The 15,412-nt window shown below is 45.9% G+C and overlaps 1 protein-coding gene across 2 annotated transcripts in view; it reads left to right on the top strand.

The window, feature by feature from the left end:
* The window catches only part of UBE2O (ubiquitin conjugating enzyme E2 O), a 61,838-nt gene extending 51,226 nt beyond the window's left edge, over nt 1–10,612 (top strand). For both annotated transcript variants that reach the window (XM_069752088.1, XM_069752087.1), the window contains exons 13-18: nt 102–191; nt 380–1,064; nt 2,634–2,770; nt 5,162–5,365; nt 6,662–6,719; nt 8,144–10,612. In XM_069752088.1, the coding sequence (XP_069608189.1) occupies nt 102–191; nt 380–1,064; nt 2,634–2,770; nt 5,162–5,365; nt 6,662–6,719; nt 8,144–8,847 (1,878 nt within the window). In that variant the 3' untranslated portion in view covers nt 8,848–10,612. The remainder of the gene's footprint in view (nt 1–101; nt 192–379; nt 1,065–2,633; nt 2,771–5,161; nt 5,366–6,661; nt 6,720–8,143) is intronic.
* Nucleotides 10,613–15,412: the final 4,800 nt, after the last annotated feature.

Below are 15,412 nucleotides of genomic sequence, written 5' to 3'. Positions count from 1 at the left end.
TGAGGGCATAAATGTATTTAAAGCTGGCTTGTGCTATCTAGGGTTTCTACGGTGCTCGATTGCCGCAATAAACATGCCCTCTCTTGTTCTCCCTCTTGCAGCCCTCCGTAGGACAAGTTGCCCGTGTAGACGTTAGTAGTAAAGTAGAAGTGATTTGGGCTGACAACTCCAGGACCATTATCCTTCCGCAGGTGAGAATATCCTAATTGATTTTTTTTGTTTCTTTTGGTTGAATGAAGGACCGAGAGAATACACCCGAGATAAGACCTTGCTTTGTTTTCCTCCTATGTGACGTCAGGTTACAAGTAGCATAATTTTTGAGCTTTGTTTTTAAAGCGTTTATTACTGCCCTTCTCATTACCTTTATATTCCTCTTCAGCATCTGTACAATGTGGAATCCGAGCTGGAGGAGTCTTTCTATGATTCTGTGGATAGTAGCACCAGTGGCGCATCCTCTGATGAATGGGAAGATGACAGTGACAGCTGGGAGACAGACAATGGCTTGACAGAGGACGAACACGCACGTGTTGCTGCCGAAGCAGTAGGGGAAGCACCGAATCCAAGTGCATCTGCAGAGCAAGCTCCACAGGCCGAGAATGATGACCCTGGGCAAGGAACTTCTGTGGCTTCCATAGTGGTCCCTGGGATTGTGGTCAAAGTGAATGAAAAGGAAGGCATGGTAAAGAGCTTCAAGGAGTTAAAGGAGGCTATTAAGATCCTAGAAAGCTTGAAAAATATGACGGTAGAGCAGCTGCTGACTGGTTCTCCAACCTCACCCATTGCTGAGCCAGAGAAATTTACTAGGGAAAAAAAATTCCTGGATGATATCAAGAAGTTGCAGGAAAATCTAAAGAAGACACTTGATAATGTGGCCATTGCAGAGGAGGAGAAGATGGAATCTGCGCCAGAGGCAGAAAAAGAAGATAAAGCAGAAGCCCAGACACCGGTCCGCTCTGAATGGCCTAGTGACACACCTGTCCTCTGCCAGCAGTGTGGTGGTAAACCTGGCGTCATATTCACAAGTGCTAAAGGAGAGGTGTTCTCTGTGCTGGAGACTGCCCCCGGTAAGAAGGTTGAAGGGATTCATGTTTATATCGACCAAGCAAAAGTTATCGACCAGGAGGAGATACATTGTGGATGGCTTTTTAGGTCAGCGATGGTAGTTTGAACTGTATACATTGGGGAATTGGGAGCCAATAAGGGGATTTGTGGAGGAGAGGTGTGGATTAGTCGAACAGGACAGAATGGAGAAGTGCAAGAGTGTTGGTAGGGAGGGCACAGAGGAGGATATTGCAGTAGTCGAGGCAGGAGATGTTGAGGTCATGCACTAACATTTTAGTATTTTGAGGGTTGAGAAAGGGATAGATTCTGGATGTATTTTTGAGTTGAAAGCAGCAGGACGTAGTGAGTGCTTGGATGTGTGATTTGAAGGACAGGATAGAGTCCAGGGTTACTCTGAGGCAGTGGACGTCCGGTACAGGGAAAGCATAATGTCATTTATTGTGATGGTCGCTTGTGAAAGTAAGCCCCACCACCAGCATTTTACAGCTTTTGCTACCTCATGTCACTTTTCTTTTTTGAGTGTTTGCTTCAGTTCTTGTAAAGAACATGCCTACAACTGTGAACATTTGCTTTTCTTTTTATTGTGAAAAAAACAACTTAAAACATCAGTGTGCATAACTATTCACCTCCTTAAAGTCAGTAGTTTGTAGAGCCTCCTTTTGCGACAATTACAGCTGCAATTCACTTTGGATATTCATTTATTTTATCACATAAATTTAATTTTTGCCTTTATTTTTCTCACTTCACCAATTAAGATTTAATGCTGATGTTTCACACACAAATTGGATTACAAAAATATTTTTAAACACAAGTTATAATGTATCAAAATGGGTAAAAGCCAAAGTGGGTGAATACTTCCACAAGCCACTATAGATCGGTAGGGGAGTTAGCTGAGATGTAGGAAAGATGTTAGTTCAGTTTTGTCCACATTGAGTTTTAGGAAGCGAGAGGAGGAACTCTGCAGAGAGGTGACGTCTGGGCCGTGGAGGTAGATCTGAGGTAGTACTGGAAGCTAGGGGACTTTGAGTTGCCCCAGACCAAAGTTGTAGGTTGAGAAGAGTAGAGGTCCCAGGACAAGGCATTGAGGGCATGATGAGGAGTTAGTATGGGAGTGGGAAGCGCTAAATGTGCGATTAGAATGGTTTGAGGCGAATCCTGGAGAGGGTAAGGTTTTTGACACCAGGGGAAGATCGGATTTGTAGTAGAAGAGAGTGGGTTACTGTGTTGAAGCCAGAAGACTGGTCTAGAAGGAGGATTATAGAGAATGATTTGTTAGCTTTGGCAGTATGTAGGTCCTTAGAAATTTTGGATTGGGCCGTTCCAGTGGAGTGGTTGGGACAGAAGCCGGATTGTAGGTGGTCAAAGAGTGAATTAGATGAGTGAGGGTTCATCATGGACATGCTGTTCAAGGAGTTTGTAGGCGAACAGGAGCAGCGATACGGGACCATAGTTGGGTGTAGAGGTCGGGTAGAGGACGTTGACATTGAAAGCCAAACGGTTCTTCACGCAAATCTCGTGGTGCTAATTACAATCTAAATTATAATCTCTGCTCTCTGTTCTCATCTCCTCAGAGAGCCATGCCTTCAAAAAGCTGGAGTTTCAGGCACCAGAAGCAAAGAAGTTCTTCAGCACCGTACGCAAGGAAATGGCTCTACTTGCCACATCCCTCCCTGAAGGCATCATGGTGAAGACCTTTGAAGACCGGATGGTAAGTTTTGTTTGCTGCATGTCCTCTTATTTTGACCTTTGTTATTAATAGTGCTGTAGATTTTGCCATATCCCATCACTTCCTTAATTTTGTGCATTTTAATTATAGTCAAAGGGATTTTAAAGATTGTAATATAGATAATGTGCTCATTAACGAGGGTTCTGAATTTTTTTCCCCCTACCCTTTGCCCCCCACCACCAATCTGAATAACCCTTTTCTGCAGATCTGGAGCAGACGATGATCATGTGCATCTCTGCTACAATCCTTGTCTATGGGACTTCTGGAAATAATAGAGCATTGCATTCTTCTGTGTCCGACAGTCCTATGAGCAATAATGGGGCAGAGGAAATGCACATGCTCATCCTTTGCTCCATCCAGATGGGTCATTGCACAGCCCCAGTCTCTTGGTCAGTGGGCGCTCTTCAGTCAGACCGCAAGCGATGAGCAAGCTGTTCCTGATCCAGTTAATATGGGGATAACTTACAATCTTGGTAAACTTATTTAATAATCTACTTGAGGATTTTTTTCTCTTTGCCATTCTGATGATAGTAATAATTGTATTAACCCAGTCCTGGATGGCATTTATTGGGTTCATATTCCTCAAAGATTGGTAATCTCTTACTTTCTAATCTAGTAGTCCTGTAAATGTAATATTCAGGATTTAGGCATGTAGTACTTTAGAATTTCTAAGTATGTGAGCTTCAAGGGGGAAAGCAAATCCAAACTAAAAATTTTGGCAGATTACATTAAAGTTCAGAGCTCTGATTTTTACATACCGAATATCTGACACACACTTGGAAGTAAAACGTGAGTGAGATATTGTTTTCTGTGCATTATGATTGAATGATAAAAACACTTAAGCCATCTTGTTTTCTTGCGTACACTGCAGTCCTAAAAGATGGTTACTGGATGTCTGCTACTCTTTAAAGGTACCGTCACACTAAGCTACGCTGCAGCGATACCGACTACGATCCGGATCGCTGCAGCGTCGCTGTTTGGTCGCTGGAGAGCTGTCACACAGACAGCTCTCCAGCGACCAACGATCCCAAGGTCCCCGGTAACCAGGGTAAACATCGGGTTACTAAGCGCAGGGCCGCGCTTAGTAACCCGATGTTTACCCTGGTTACCAGCGTAAAAGTAAAAAAAAAAACACTACATACTTACATTCCGCTGTCTGTCCCTCGGCGCTCTGCTTCTCTGCCCTGTGTAAGCACAGTGGCCGTAAAGCAGAGCGGTGACGTCACCGCTCTGCTTTCCGGCCGCTGTGCTTACACAAGGCAGAGAAGCAGAGCGCCGAGGGACAGACAGCGGAATGTAAGTATGTAGTGTTTGGTTTTTTTTTACTTTTACGCTGGTAACCAGGGTAAACATCGGGTTACTAAGCGCGACCCTGCGCTTAGTAACCCGATGTTTACCCTGGTTACCAGCGAAGACATCGCTGAATCAGCGTCACACACGCCGATTCAGCGATGTCTTCAGGGAGTCCAGCGACGAAATAAAGTGCTGGACTTTCTGCAGAGACCAACGACATCACAGCAGGATTCTGATCGCTGCTGTGTGTCAAACTGAACGATATCGCTAGCCAGGACGCTGCAACATCACGGATCGCTAGCGATATCGTTTAGTGTGACGGTACCTTTAGGCCGGGGTCCCCAACCTGTGACTTCTTACGAGATCTAGCAAACAGTAATGAAGAGCATGTCACCAGATAGAAACTTTAGAGAATAGTCCTGCATGAAAAAGCAAATTTTGATGCACATCTACTGGGTGCTGGTGTAATAGGGTAATATTTTGAAATAAAGATACGATGATTCTGCCAGTTGGATGTTTGTTTGAAGCTGAATGCAATAGTGTGGAGGGAATGCTTGATGCTAGACTACCAGTTAGGACCCACTAGACTTGGTATAGTGCCTGAAAGGGAGGGCGCCACAGGGTCGTGGTGTGATTTCTGCAGAGAAGCTTTAGCCGTCGTCATTTTGCTCTGGATGTCACAATTGAGGGGGCTGAGAATTGGATGTCACTATTTGGGGGCTCTAGATGTGGCACGTGACCATCTCTCACAGCTCTTAAGGTGGGAAAGATCTGGGACCACTATCATAAGGGCTAGCGTGATATAGGGGTTCCCCAACAATGCTCACTTCGCCGTGACCTTTCAACTGCACATACATTCTGGGATGCAGATATTGCCTCCATGTACTTTGCTAAGAAATACGGTTGCACGACAACTGCTGATGGTGCACGCCTAGCTGCAGCTATGTGCAGATGACTTGTGAGTGGTGCCAGACAACTCCTCTATCTGGGAGGATTTGACAGTTTGTCCAATCATAAATTATGTGCGATCAGTAGATTTACTACTCCATGTTCACTTTTGCTTTGTGTCTTTCCTTTTAGGACCTGTTTTCTGCCTTTATAAAGGGTCCCACTCGAACTCCATATGAAGATGGCCTGTTTTTGTTTGACATTCAGCTGCCCAACATCTATCCTGCCGTGCCACCACTTTTCCGTTATTTGTCCCAATGCAGTGGAAGGCTAAATCCGAACCTTTATGACAATGGAAAAGTGTGTGTTAGTCTTCTGGGCACCTGGATAGGAAAGGTAATATATATTTATATAGACTTGGAACTGCTAAAATTGCCTTATATTATCCAATGATGAAAAGGCAGCCATGTTAATGCTATTGTAGTGGTAGCTCCATCATGCTTAGGAGTTGTTGAAACTGAAAAAGAGATTCCATGGTTCGTCCAGTGAAAAGGAATTATCGCCACTCTGCAGGACACATGTTAATTCATAGATTTGTAGGACCCCCCCACTGACCTCAAAAACAAGGTCTGTTTTATGTTTTTGGTTTTTTTTTTTGTTAGAATGGATCGGTGATACACATACTTGACTGCTGATCATCCATTCTTTATGGGGCTGCCAGAAAAACCTGAGTACAGCACTCGGGAGTCACATAGACCATGATTGGAGTAGCAGTCGTGTATTACACTGCTGCTCCATTCCAATGGGGATCAGTGGGGGTTCCAGTGGTTGATCTCCCACTGATCTGAGTACAATTGTAAAGGTACCTTCACACTGAGCAACTTTAGAACGATAATGATAGAGATCCGTGACGTTGCAGCGTCCTGGATAGCGATATCGTTGTTTGACACGCAGCAGCGATCAGGATCCTGCTGTGACATCGCTGGTCGGAGCTGAAAGTTTGGAACTTTATTTCGTCGCTGGATCACCCGCTGACATCACTGAATCGGCGTGTGACGCCGATCCAGCGATGTGTTCACTTGTAACCAGGGTAAACATCGGGTTACTAAGCGCAGGGCCGTAACCTGATATTTAGCCTGGTTTCCATTGTAAATGTAAAAAAAAAAACAACACTACATACTTACATTCCGATGTCTGTCGCGTCCCCCAGCGTCAGCTTCCCTGCACTGTGTAAGCGCCGGCCGTAAAGCAGAGCGGTGACGGCACCACTGTGCTCTGCTTTACGGCCAGCCAGTGCTGACACAGTGCAGGGAAGCTGACGCCAGGGGACGCGACAGACATCGGAATGTAAGTATGTAGTGTTTTGTTTTGTTTTTTTTTTTTACTTTTACAATGGTAACCAGGGTAAACATCGGGTTACTAAGTGCGGCCCTGCGCTTAGTAACCCGATGGTTACCCGGGGACTTCGGCATCGTTGGTCGCTGGAGAGCTGTCTGTGTGACAGCTCTCCAGCGACCACACAACGACTAAACAGCGATGCTGCAGCGATCGGCATCGTTGTCTATATCGCTGCAGCGTCGCTTAATGTGACGGTACCTTAACCCTACTGATGCAAATAAGTTTAGATATGTATCTTTCACATCTTGGTAATACGGATTGTCTGCAGTGATCTGTTTATCTATTGTTTAATAGGGTACGGAGAGATGGACGAGCAAGTCTAGTCTGCTTCAGGTCCTAATATCAATTCAAGGTGGGTTTAAAGCTTTCCGAAAACGTTGGGTTTTGGAGATGGCTCTACAGAAGCACTCCCGGGATTTTTTTTTTTTATTCCCTAAACCTGTGTATATATGTAGTATAAGGCTATGTTCACACACCGTGTTTTTTCTGTGAAGAACACATTTTACTGTCCCAGCAAAGTGAGTGAGATCTCTGAAATGTTATGCACAGGTTGCTTATTTTTGCAAATTTGAAGCAGTTTAAAATCTGCACCTCATCAATTTCAGCTTTTTTCAGTATTTTTATCCTTTACCTATTTTTTTTCCCTTAAAATATGCGAAAATGTCAACATGCATATTTTACGCATTATCTTTAGCGCCAATGTATGAGTATTTGCGGAAGAATTTTCTCCTGCAAAAACCGTATATATTCACATACCGTAATTATGTTCATATACTCACTCACTGATCGACGGCTTTGTCACATGACTGAAATTCTGACTTGCTGGAACGTACAGGATTTTGTGTGATTAGGGAGTCACTTTTAGGCCATGTTCACACTTTGCGGCGTCCCTCTGCGGGTTCTCCCGCAGTGGATTTGATAAATCTGCAGGGCAAAACAACTGCGGTTCTCCCTGCAGATTTATCGCGGTTTGTTCCGCGGTTTCCGCTGCGGGTTTCCGCCTATACTATTGATGCTGCATATGCAGCATCAATAGTAATGTTAAAAATAATAAAAATTGGTTATACTCACCCTCTGATGTCCGGATCTCCTCGACGCTGCAGGCGGCGGTCCGGTTCCAGAGATGCTATGCGAGAAGGACCCTTCGTGACGTCACGGTCATGTGACCGCGACGTCACCGCAGGTCCTGGTCGCACAGCAACCCTGTGACCGGACGGCCGCGTGCAGCGCTGAGACTTCAGAGGGTTAGTATACCATGATTTTTTATTTTTATTCTTTTTTTTTACCCCAAATATGGTCCCCAGGGCCTGGAGGAGAGTCTCCTCTCCTCCACCCCGGGTAGGAACCGCACATTAGCCGCTTACTTCCCGCAACGTGGGCACAGCCCCTTGCGGGAAGTAAGCGGTTCAATGCATTCCTATGGGTGCAGAATCGCTGCGATTCTGCACAAAGAAGTGACATGCTGCGGGTTTTAAACCGCTGCGTTTCTGCGCGGTTTTTCCCGCAGCATGTGCACAGCGGTTTCCATAGGGTTTACATGTTACTGTAAATGCTATGGAAACTGCTGCGGACCCGCAGCATCAAAATCGCGGCGGTTCCGCGGTAAAAACCGCAAAGTGTGAACCCAGCCTTACAATGTAAGCCTACAGCGCCTTATTCTGATGCTCCATAGACTTTCAGTATAAAAGCGATTTTTCTGCTTCACGTGAGCAGGAGGAGCGGAGAACGAGTGCTTCCTTGATTAACATACTAATTTATTTTGTTTCCAATTCTCAGGTCTCATCTTAGTCAATGAGCCATACTACAATGAGGCTGGCTTTGACAGTGACCGTGGGCTACAAGAAGGCTATGAGAATAGTCGCTGCTACAATGAGATGGCTCTCATCAGAGTGGTACAGTCAATGGCACAGATGTTGAGGAGACCTGTGGAAGTCTTCCAGCAGGAGATCCTGGAGCACTTTCAAAGCAGTGGCTGGCGTTTAGCTCACAGGATAGAAACTTGGCTTGAAACCAACTCTGTGGTAGAAAAGAGTGGCGAGTTGTCGAATGGTCAAGAACACCCCTGTATAGTGCCCTACAGTCCCACTGAACCTGAAAGCACGCCCGAGGCTACATTAAATTCCAAGGACCTGGACGATTCTGGATGTGGAGCCTCTACTGCTTCTCCTGGAGAAGCCCCACGTTATTCTGACTTGGAGAATTTTGGTAAGGGGGTTTTGGTGAGTAACACCAGCCCTGCAGAAGAGCCACGAGGCGCAACGGGAGGGGCCCAGCCGAACGTGAAACCAAAGAAACGCAGAAAGAGCTACCGCAGTTTTCTGCCTGACAAGCGAGGCTACCCCGACATTGGCTTTCCATTGTTCCCTTTATCCAAGGGCTTCATCAAAAGCATCCAGGGTGTTCTAGGGCAATACAAGGCTGCACTCTTGGAGGCTGGCATCCTGGAGCCCCGTGCAGGCAGACTGACATTACCATTGTAGAAGTGAGGGACTCGGTGGGCAGGCATTTTTTTTTTACCCCTGCCCCTCCTCACGCCTTCATTATATACATTCTATCTCCCCCATCCTTTACACTGCCAAGTGAGGCCCAAGTAAAAGGTCTGGGGTAATGTAAGACTCCAAAACTTTAGGGTCTCCTATTGAGACCAAATAAGATTGTAACCCTAATAATAATGGCTGAAATGTTGCTGTTTGCTCTGCTGTTCTGTTCATTTCCTCTGTCCAGTTTATCTGCTCCTGGCATAATGCCTCGGGCTGCCTTGCTGCTATGGGGCAGAGAATTGTACCATTATTGCTCATGGAAGAAGATCGTTATCCACTGCATCAACCTGAGACCCTGACTCGAAATGGGTTGTGTGAACCCCCTTGTCTGTCACCACCCTCTTACTTAAGGGTATTTCTTATTGATAGTCCTATATGCTACTGAATGTGAGCCGTGAGGTATTGTTCTGGGATTTGGGGACCTCTTCAGGAATGTCTGAGCTAAAGGTGTAGATTAAACCCTTTCTTCTCTCTTGCAGTATCAAAAGGTAGGGGGCCTAGAAACAAGCACTACATAGAGGACAGGTAAAGTTGGCTGGTCTTGTAAGATATCATTTGCATCCATAAAGGTATATGCATCATTTTTTTTTCTCTATTGCTGCTTATTATAGTCCTCAAATGATGCCTCCGGCCACTTATGTGTCCTACTGTGGCAATCATGTGATGCACGGCCCACCTAACACGAAGCTGCAGAGGTTCCAGACTTGAAACTAGCATTGAATGATGGGAGTCAGGGAGTCAAGAAGTCATTTTTCTTCTTTTTTTTTTTTTTTTTGTCAGTAATTATTCTGGCTTGTCATCCTGCTCCTCTCACCGAAAGCTAATTGATGGGGGCAGGGCTGTTTAATATTTCATGGGCCAGAGCCTGGTCAGGGGGATACATTGCAATGTCCTGATGACCCGTAGTCCGTTATGAAGGATGTACCGGGAGGATGGGATCTCGTTTTGTATTACTCTGATAAACCACTGCCGTGAAGACGAGACCATGCAGGCCAAGTCATGTCTCCTTAACCCTTGCCTGCCTTTAGGATGATCTGCCTTACATTTTGGCATGTTTACATTAAACCCCTCTTCCCCGATGTGATGTTTGGTTCTGGGGCCACCATTCTAATTCTGTATGTACTATATAGGGGTCTGAACGCAAAATGAAGCACTACTATCATGCATCGAGGAGAGCATGAGTGATAACCGGGCCTTGTAGACATACGCTGTGTGATGTTATATAAAACATGTATAGACTGCTTTGTATTATGTTTTTTGGGGTGGCAGGGAGTTTTTTTTTTTTTTTTTAAGACATTGTATCCCCTAAACCTCTGAGATCTTAGAGACTTCTAATTTGACCCATTTAGCTTTCCTGTCTGTGGTAATGTACACAAACGAATGTGCTGGGTGGGTTTTTTTCCTCCTAAGCTATGACCACCCCTCATGTTCTCATTCGGCTCCATAGAAATGGTGGAGTCTGATCTCAGAGCTGTAGGGAATGATCTTATACACCCTGTTTCTGACAGATGTACAGTATTTAATTACTGGCAGCGGATAATTCTGAACCAAATGCTGTAAAATTATGAGTGCTGGTGCTTCTGATGTGCGTGTATAGTGCTGTGAGATGTTATCATTTCATTTTTCTTTTCATTTTTTTTACAATTTTTTTTGTTTTGCTATTTAATGTTAAAAAGTTTGATCAATTAAAGATGCCTCTGCTTAACGACGGTGCCGCTTCTGATTCTGTGCTCTGCATACAAGAAATGTATGTTAGACATACTCTGTTATTGCAATGGAAACTATATAATGTCAAAACATAATAATAATCTTTTTTTATATAGCGCTAACATATTCCGCAGCGCTTTACAGTCATCACATATATAGAGAAGAAGGAATCCATACCTTCATTGGTTGTTGTGAATGGCTGGCAAGATTGCCATGCTTGCCCGTTGTCAGTGTCCACCTATGGATGGCAGCGGTAATCTGACAGTCGAAGTCGCATGCCAGCAGAAGTTGCGTGTCTTAAGTCTTTTTTTTTTTCCCCACCCTTAGGGTGCCCGTTCCACGTGTGGCTTACTGTAAATTAGATTTGAAAAATGAGGATATATTGCAGAACTGCTAAATAATAATGATGAGCGAACGTGCTGGGATAAGGTGTTATCTGAGCATGCTCAGGTGCTAACGTGAAAAATATGTTCGAGTCCTCATGGCTGCATGTCTCGCGGCTCTAACGTAACGTATTCTTCGCCTTTTCTGAGCACGTTCGCTCATCACTACTAAACAAACAATTCCACTGAGACAGAATTACATGGGAATTCTAGGTGCAGATGACCATTTTCTCATCTGAGAAAATCTGGTCAATTATGCAAATCGCACTGTGATCAGTTTGATCATGATACTTTCCGATTTGGATGAGGTAAAGAGGAAGAAAAATGTCTCCATCTTCTCTATTCTTTGTCTGTGCAAATCAAACTGCACTCAGATGTCATCCGAATGTACTCTATTTTCCACGGACTCTGTGATTTGCGTGGCCAAGTTCGATTCAAATATCGGATCAAACTCTGGCATGCTGCAATTTTCTCCTTCGCCACATTGGGGGACACAGGACCAAGGGTGTTATGCTGCTGTCACTAGGAGGCTGACACTAAGCTGAGACAAAAAAAGGTTAGCTCCTCCCCTGCAGTATACACCCTCATGCTGGCTTCTAGAGACCCAGTTCAAGCTTAGTGTCCGTAGGAGGCACACTGATTTTTACTTTCTAACCGGACGAAGGGGGCGACGGATTCTTTCATGTTCCGATCTCCCCCGAACCTACAACAGGCGAGCACGGGAGTTTCACCTCTCCGTATCCTCTCCTGCGACGTGGGAGCCACTGCCTGAGCTGACCCTTTTGGGCGACGGTCCCTTTCACGGGCGCCGATCTCCCCTCTAAGCACAGACGAGCACTGGTGTTTGACCTCCAGTATCCTCCTCTGCAGCCAGGGCTTTTTATTGCAGGACATCTGCCCTGTCCACCAGGTTTCACCCTCGGCTGTACAGAGGCACTATTACCTGTGGCGTCCGTGCAGCCCACACTGCATCACCACTGTCTATGCGGCTGATTCAGGTGGTGGACGGTTCCTCTCCACCCCCCTTTCTGGGGTCGGTGGATAGAGGCTTCCCAACCCCTGCACCGTCCCTGTTCTCCCACTCCAGGCACTCCTTCAGCCCCCTGTGCGGCAGCTGCTTCCTCGGGGTAAGTGTCTCGGGGGGGGGGGTCGCCGGTTCTGCGGTCCGGAGGGCTCCCTTAGCGGTGGCACACGTTTTTTTCTCTTCGCCACAACAGCACCCACAGAGTGGGGATCCGCCCCTAGGAACAGGAAACCCTACGGAGAGATAAAAGGGGCGGTCCCCCTCGCTCCCACAGTTTGGTTTCCTGTTCCTACGGGAAGATCCACGGAAAAGAGGATTCCCAGCCTGGACGCCGCTTGCGCAGTTTACCTGTGAGGACGGCAAGGGCTCCAGGACTGGATGCAGCGTCGGGGGTGCTGATTCAGTTTTCCCCCCTCTGCTGACAGACGTCGGAGACCGGGTCGTGGGGGGCCGGTTCGCGGCAGATGTCCGGCGGTCTGCGGGGCAAGCACCAGGTGGTAGCGTCGCGCCGTCCTCGGCGGACGCCTGTGCGGTGTGGAGCCCAGTGTATGCCCCCGGAAGTGCTGGTAAGCTTCCGGGGTGCGGAGGAGTGAGCCGGCGCTGAAGCCGGTAACAGCGCCGGAGTATCCAATATGGCCGCGACCCGGAAGTGGTTAGCACTTCCGGGTTCAACAGGAAGAACATGGCGGCCCCCATGTGAAAAGGACGCCGGCGCTGCATCCCGGCGTCCAGAATGGATTCTGCAAGAGAGCCTGCGGTACCTTCTCTAGAGGTTACCACCGTCACCCCTCGCAGCCATGCCAGCAGCAGCAGCCGCTCTAGGCAGAGCGGATCGTCCAAAAGGAAGCCACCTGCATCTGTGTCTCCTCCTCAGCCGGTACCTGATCGGTCAGCTTCTGGGTGAGTGTGCATCTACCCCACTAGTCTGATTATTGTCCCTCTCCCTTTATAATAGGCAAAAAGGAAAGAAAAAGCGAAACACAAGCAGTGTGCGTTATGTATCCAACCCCTTCCGGATAGTTACACTAAAAGGCTATGTGATTCATGTATAAAATCAACGTTACGTGAGGAAGCCTCAGTTAAATCAGAGGATATAAGGGCCATGATTAGGGAAGAATTACGAGCCCTACAAAGTGTTGACAGAGAGCTACGTATTAAGGAGAAAAGAGGATACGTTTCACCTGTATCCGATCAGCCGTCTGAGTTAGAGGAAGCAAACTCAGATAGATCGCAGCAGGAGATATCCTCAGATGAGGATCAGGATACGTGCTTCCCCACAGATAGCATTGACAATCTGGTGAGATCAGTTTGCAATACCATGGGCATAGAAGATCTTAGTCCCTAAAACACAGCAAGACATTATGTTTGCTGGCCTATCCGAAAAGAAGAGACCCTCTTTTCCGGTAATAACGGCAGTAAAAAGTCTGATCAAAAAAGAGTAGGAAAGCCAGGGGCAGAGGGGGTTACCACCATCCTCAAGGAGACGCTACCCCTTTAATGATGAAGAATTCACAACATGGTCAAAAGCCCCAAAAGTAGACGCAGCTGTGGCGTCTACATCAAAGAAATCCTTACTGCCTGTAGAGGATTCGGGCTCGTTACAAGATCCTCTCGATCGCAAAGCCGATTCGCTCCTTAAAAGAGCATGGGAGACTTCGGCAGGGGCCTTTAAACCAGCAATCTCAGCCACATGCACCGCAAGATCCATGCTTGTTTGGCTGAGTGACTTGGAAGAAGGGCTGAAAGGAGGTCTCTCTCGAGAGAAATTATTGTCCTCTATACCCCTAATTAGAGGTGCCACAGCCTTTCTAGCGGACTCATCTGCCGACTCTATACGCCTGGCAGCCAAGTCGGCAGGATTAACCAATGCAGCACGTAGGGCCCTATGGCTTAAGGGCTGGAAAGGTGACCCTCAGACCAAGTCTAAGTTATGCAGCCTTCCATGTCAGGGTGAGTACCTGTTTGGTACCAAACTGGATGAGATCTTAACTAAAGCAGGGGAAAGGAAGAAAGGCTTTCCAAATAGTAATAATTACGTTCCATTTTATAGGAGAGCGTTCCGAAAGCCCGCATTTAATAAAAGGAAGGAGTTTAAGAACCAGGATCGCTGGGCCACAAGAGACACAAAACAAAAGGGTGCGTTCTTTGGGAAGCGCCCTTTCAAGTTTGAAGAAAAACCCCGTTAGGACAGATCTACCTGTGGGAGGCAGATTGTCCTCCTTCGCTAATGAATGGTGGGCCATAACAGCAAATATTTGGGCAAATAACCTTATTGCCTCTGGGTTACAATTAAAATTTTCCCGAGTCCCTCCGGACTCATTTCTATTGACTTCATTAAAGTCTCAGTTACAACAAGAGGCATTGGAGCAGGAGGTAATAAATCTCCTAGCTAAGGGAGTCTTGGTGGAGGTTCCATTCCTACAGGAGGGAAAGGGATTCTATTCCCCGTTATTTTTGATTCCAAAACCAGATGGAACATTCAGAACTATTATTAATCTTAAAAAATTAAACATCTACCTAGAAAATCAAACCTTTAAGATGGAATCTATCCGGTCCACCATTAAACTCCTGTTTCCCTATTGCTTTATGACAGTTCTCGACCTTAAAGATGCGTATTACCATCTACCTATTTATGCAGAGCATCAACAATATCTACGGGTAGCGATTGTATTGAATGGGTGTGTCCGACACTTTCAGTATACTGCAATGCCTTTTGGGCTATCTATAGCCCCAAGAGTATTCACTAAACTAATGGCGGAGGTAATGTCATATCTAAGACTAAAAGACACTCTCGTAATTCCCTACTTAGATGACATCTTAGTAGTAGGAAATTCTCCTTCGCAATGTCAACAACGGTTGTGTGATATGATAGCATCTCTGCAAAAATTGGGTTGGATAATAAACTGGGAGAAATCTAGACTTATCCCAACAACTCGGCAAATTTTCCAAGGGATTATATTAGATTCTACAAGCCAGAAATGTTTCCTTCCGGAAAATAAACAGATAACGGTCAGGAATAAAGTTCAGTCAGTAATAGATAAACCCCTAATTTCTTTGAGAGAAGGCATGTCCCTTCTTGGCTCCTTCACGTCATGTATTTCAGCGGTTCCATGGGCCCAATTTCACTCGAGGCATTTACAGTATGCAATTTTACATGAAGAAGAAAAATCTCATGGTCATTTAAATATTAAAATTTCCCTTTCTAATAATGTAATCCAATCTCTGATATGGTGGCTAGATCCAAAAAACCTGGTCAGTGGAGTTCCCTTTGTAGTTAAACCCTCAAATATAATATATACTGATGCCAGTCCTACTGGCTGGGGCGCACATTTAAAAGACCATTTAGTCCAAGGATTATGGTCAGTCACGGAGTCAGACGACTCTTCTAATA

The sequence above is a fragment of the Ranitomeya imitator genome, chromosome 2 (assembly GCF_032444005.1).
Source record: "Ranitomeya imitator isolate aRanImi1 chromosome 2, aRanImi1.pri, whole genome shotgun sequence".
Classification (NCBI taxonomy): domain Eukaryota; kingdom Metazoa; phylum Chordata; class Amphibia; order Anura; family Dendrobatidae; genus Ranitomeya; species Ranitomeya imitator.
The sequence above is the reverse complement of the archived record's forward strand: the minus strand, read 5'-3'. Positions and strand labels throughout refer to the sequence as shown.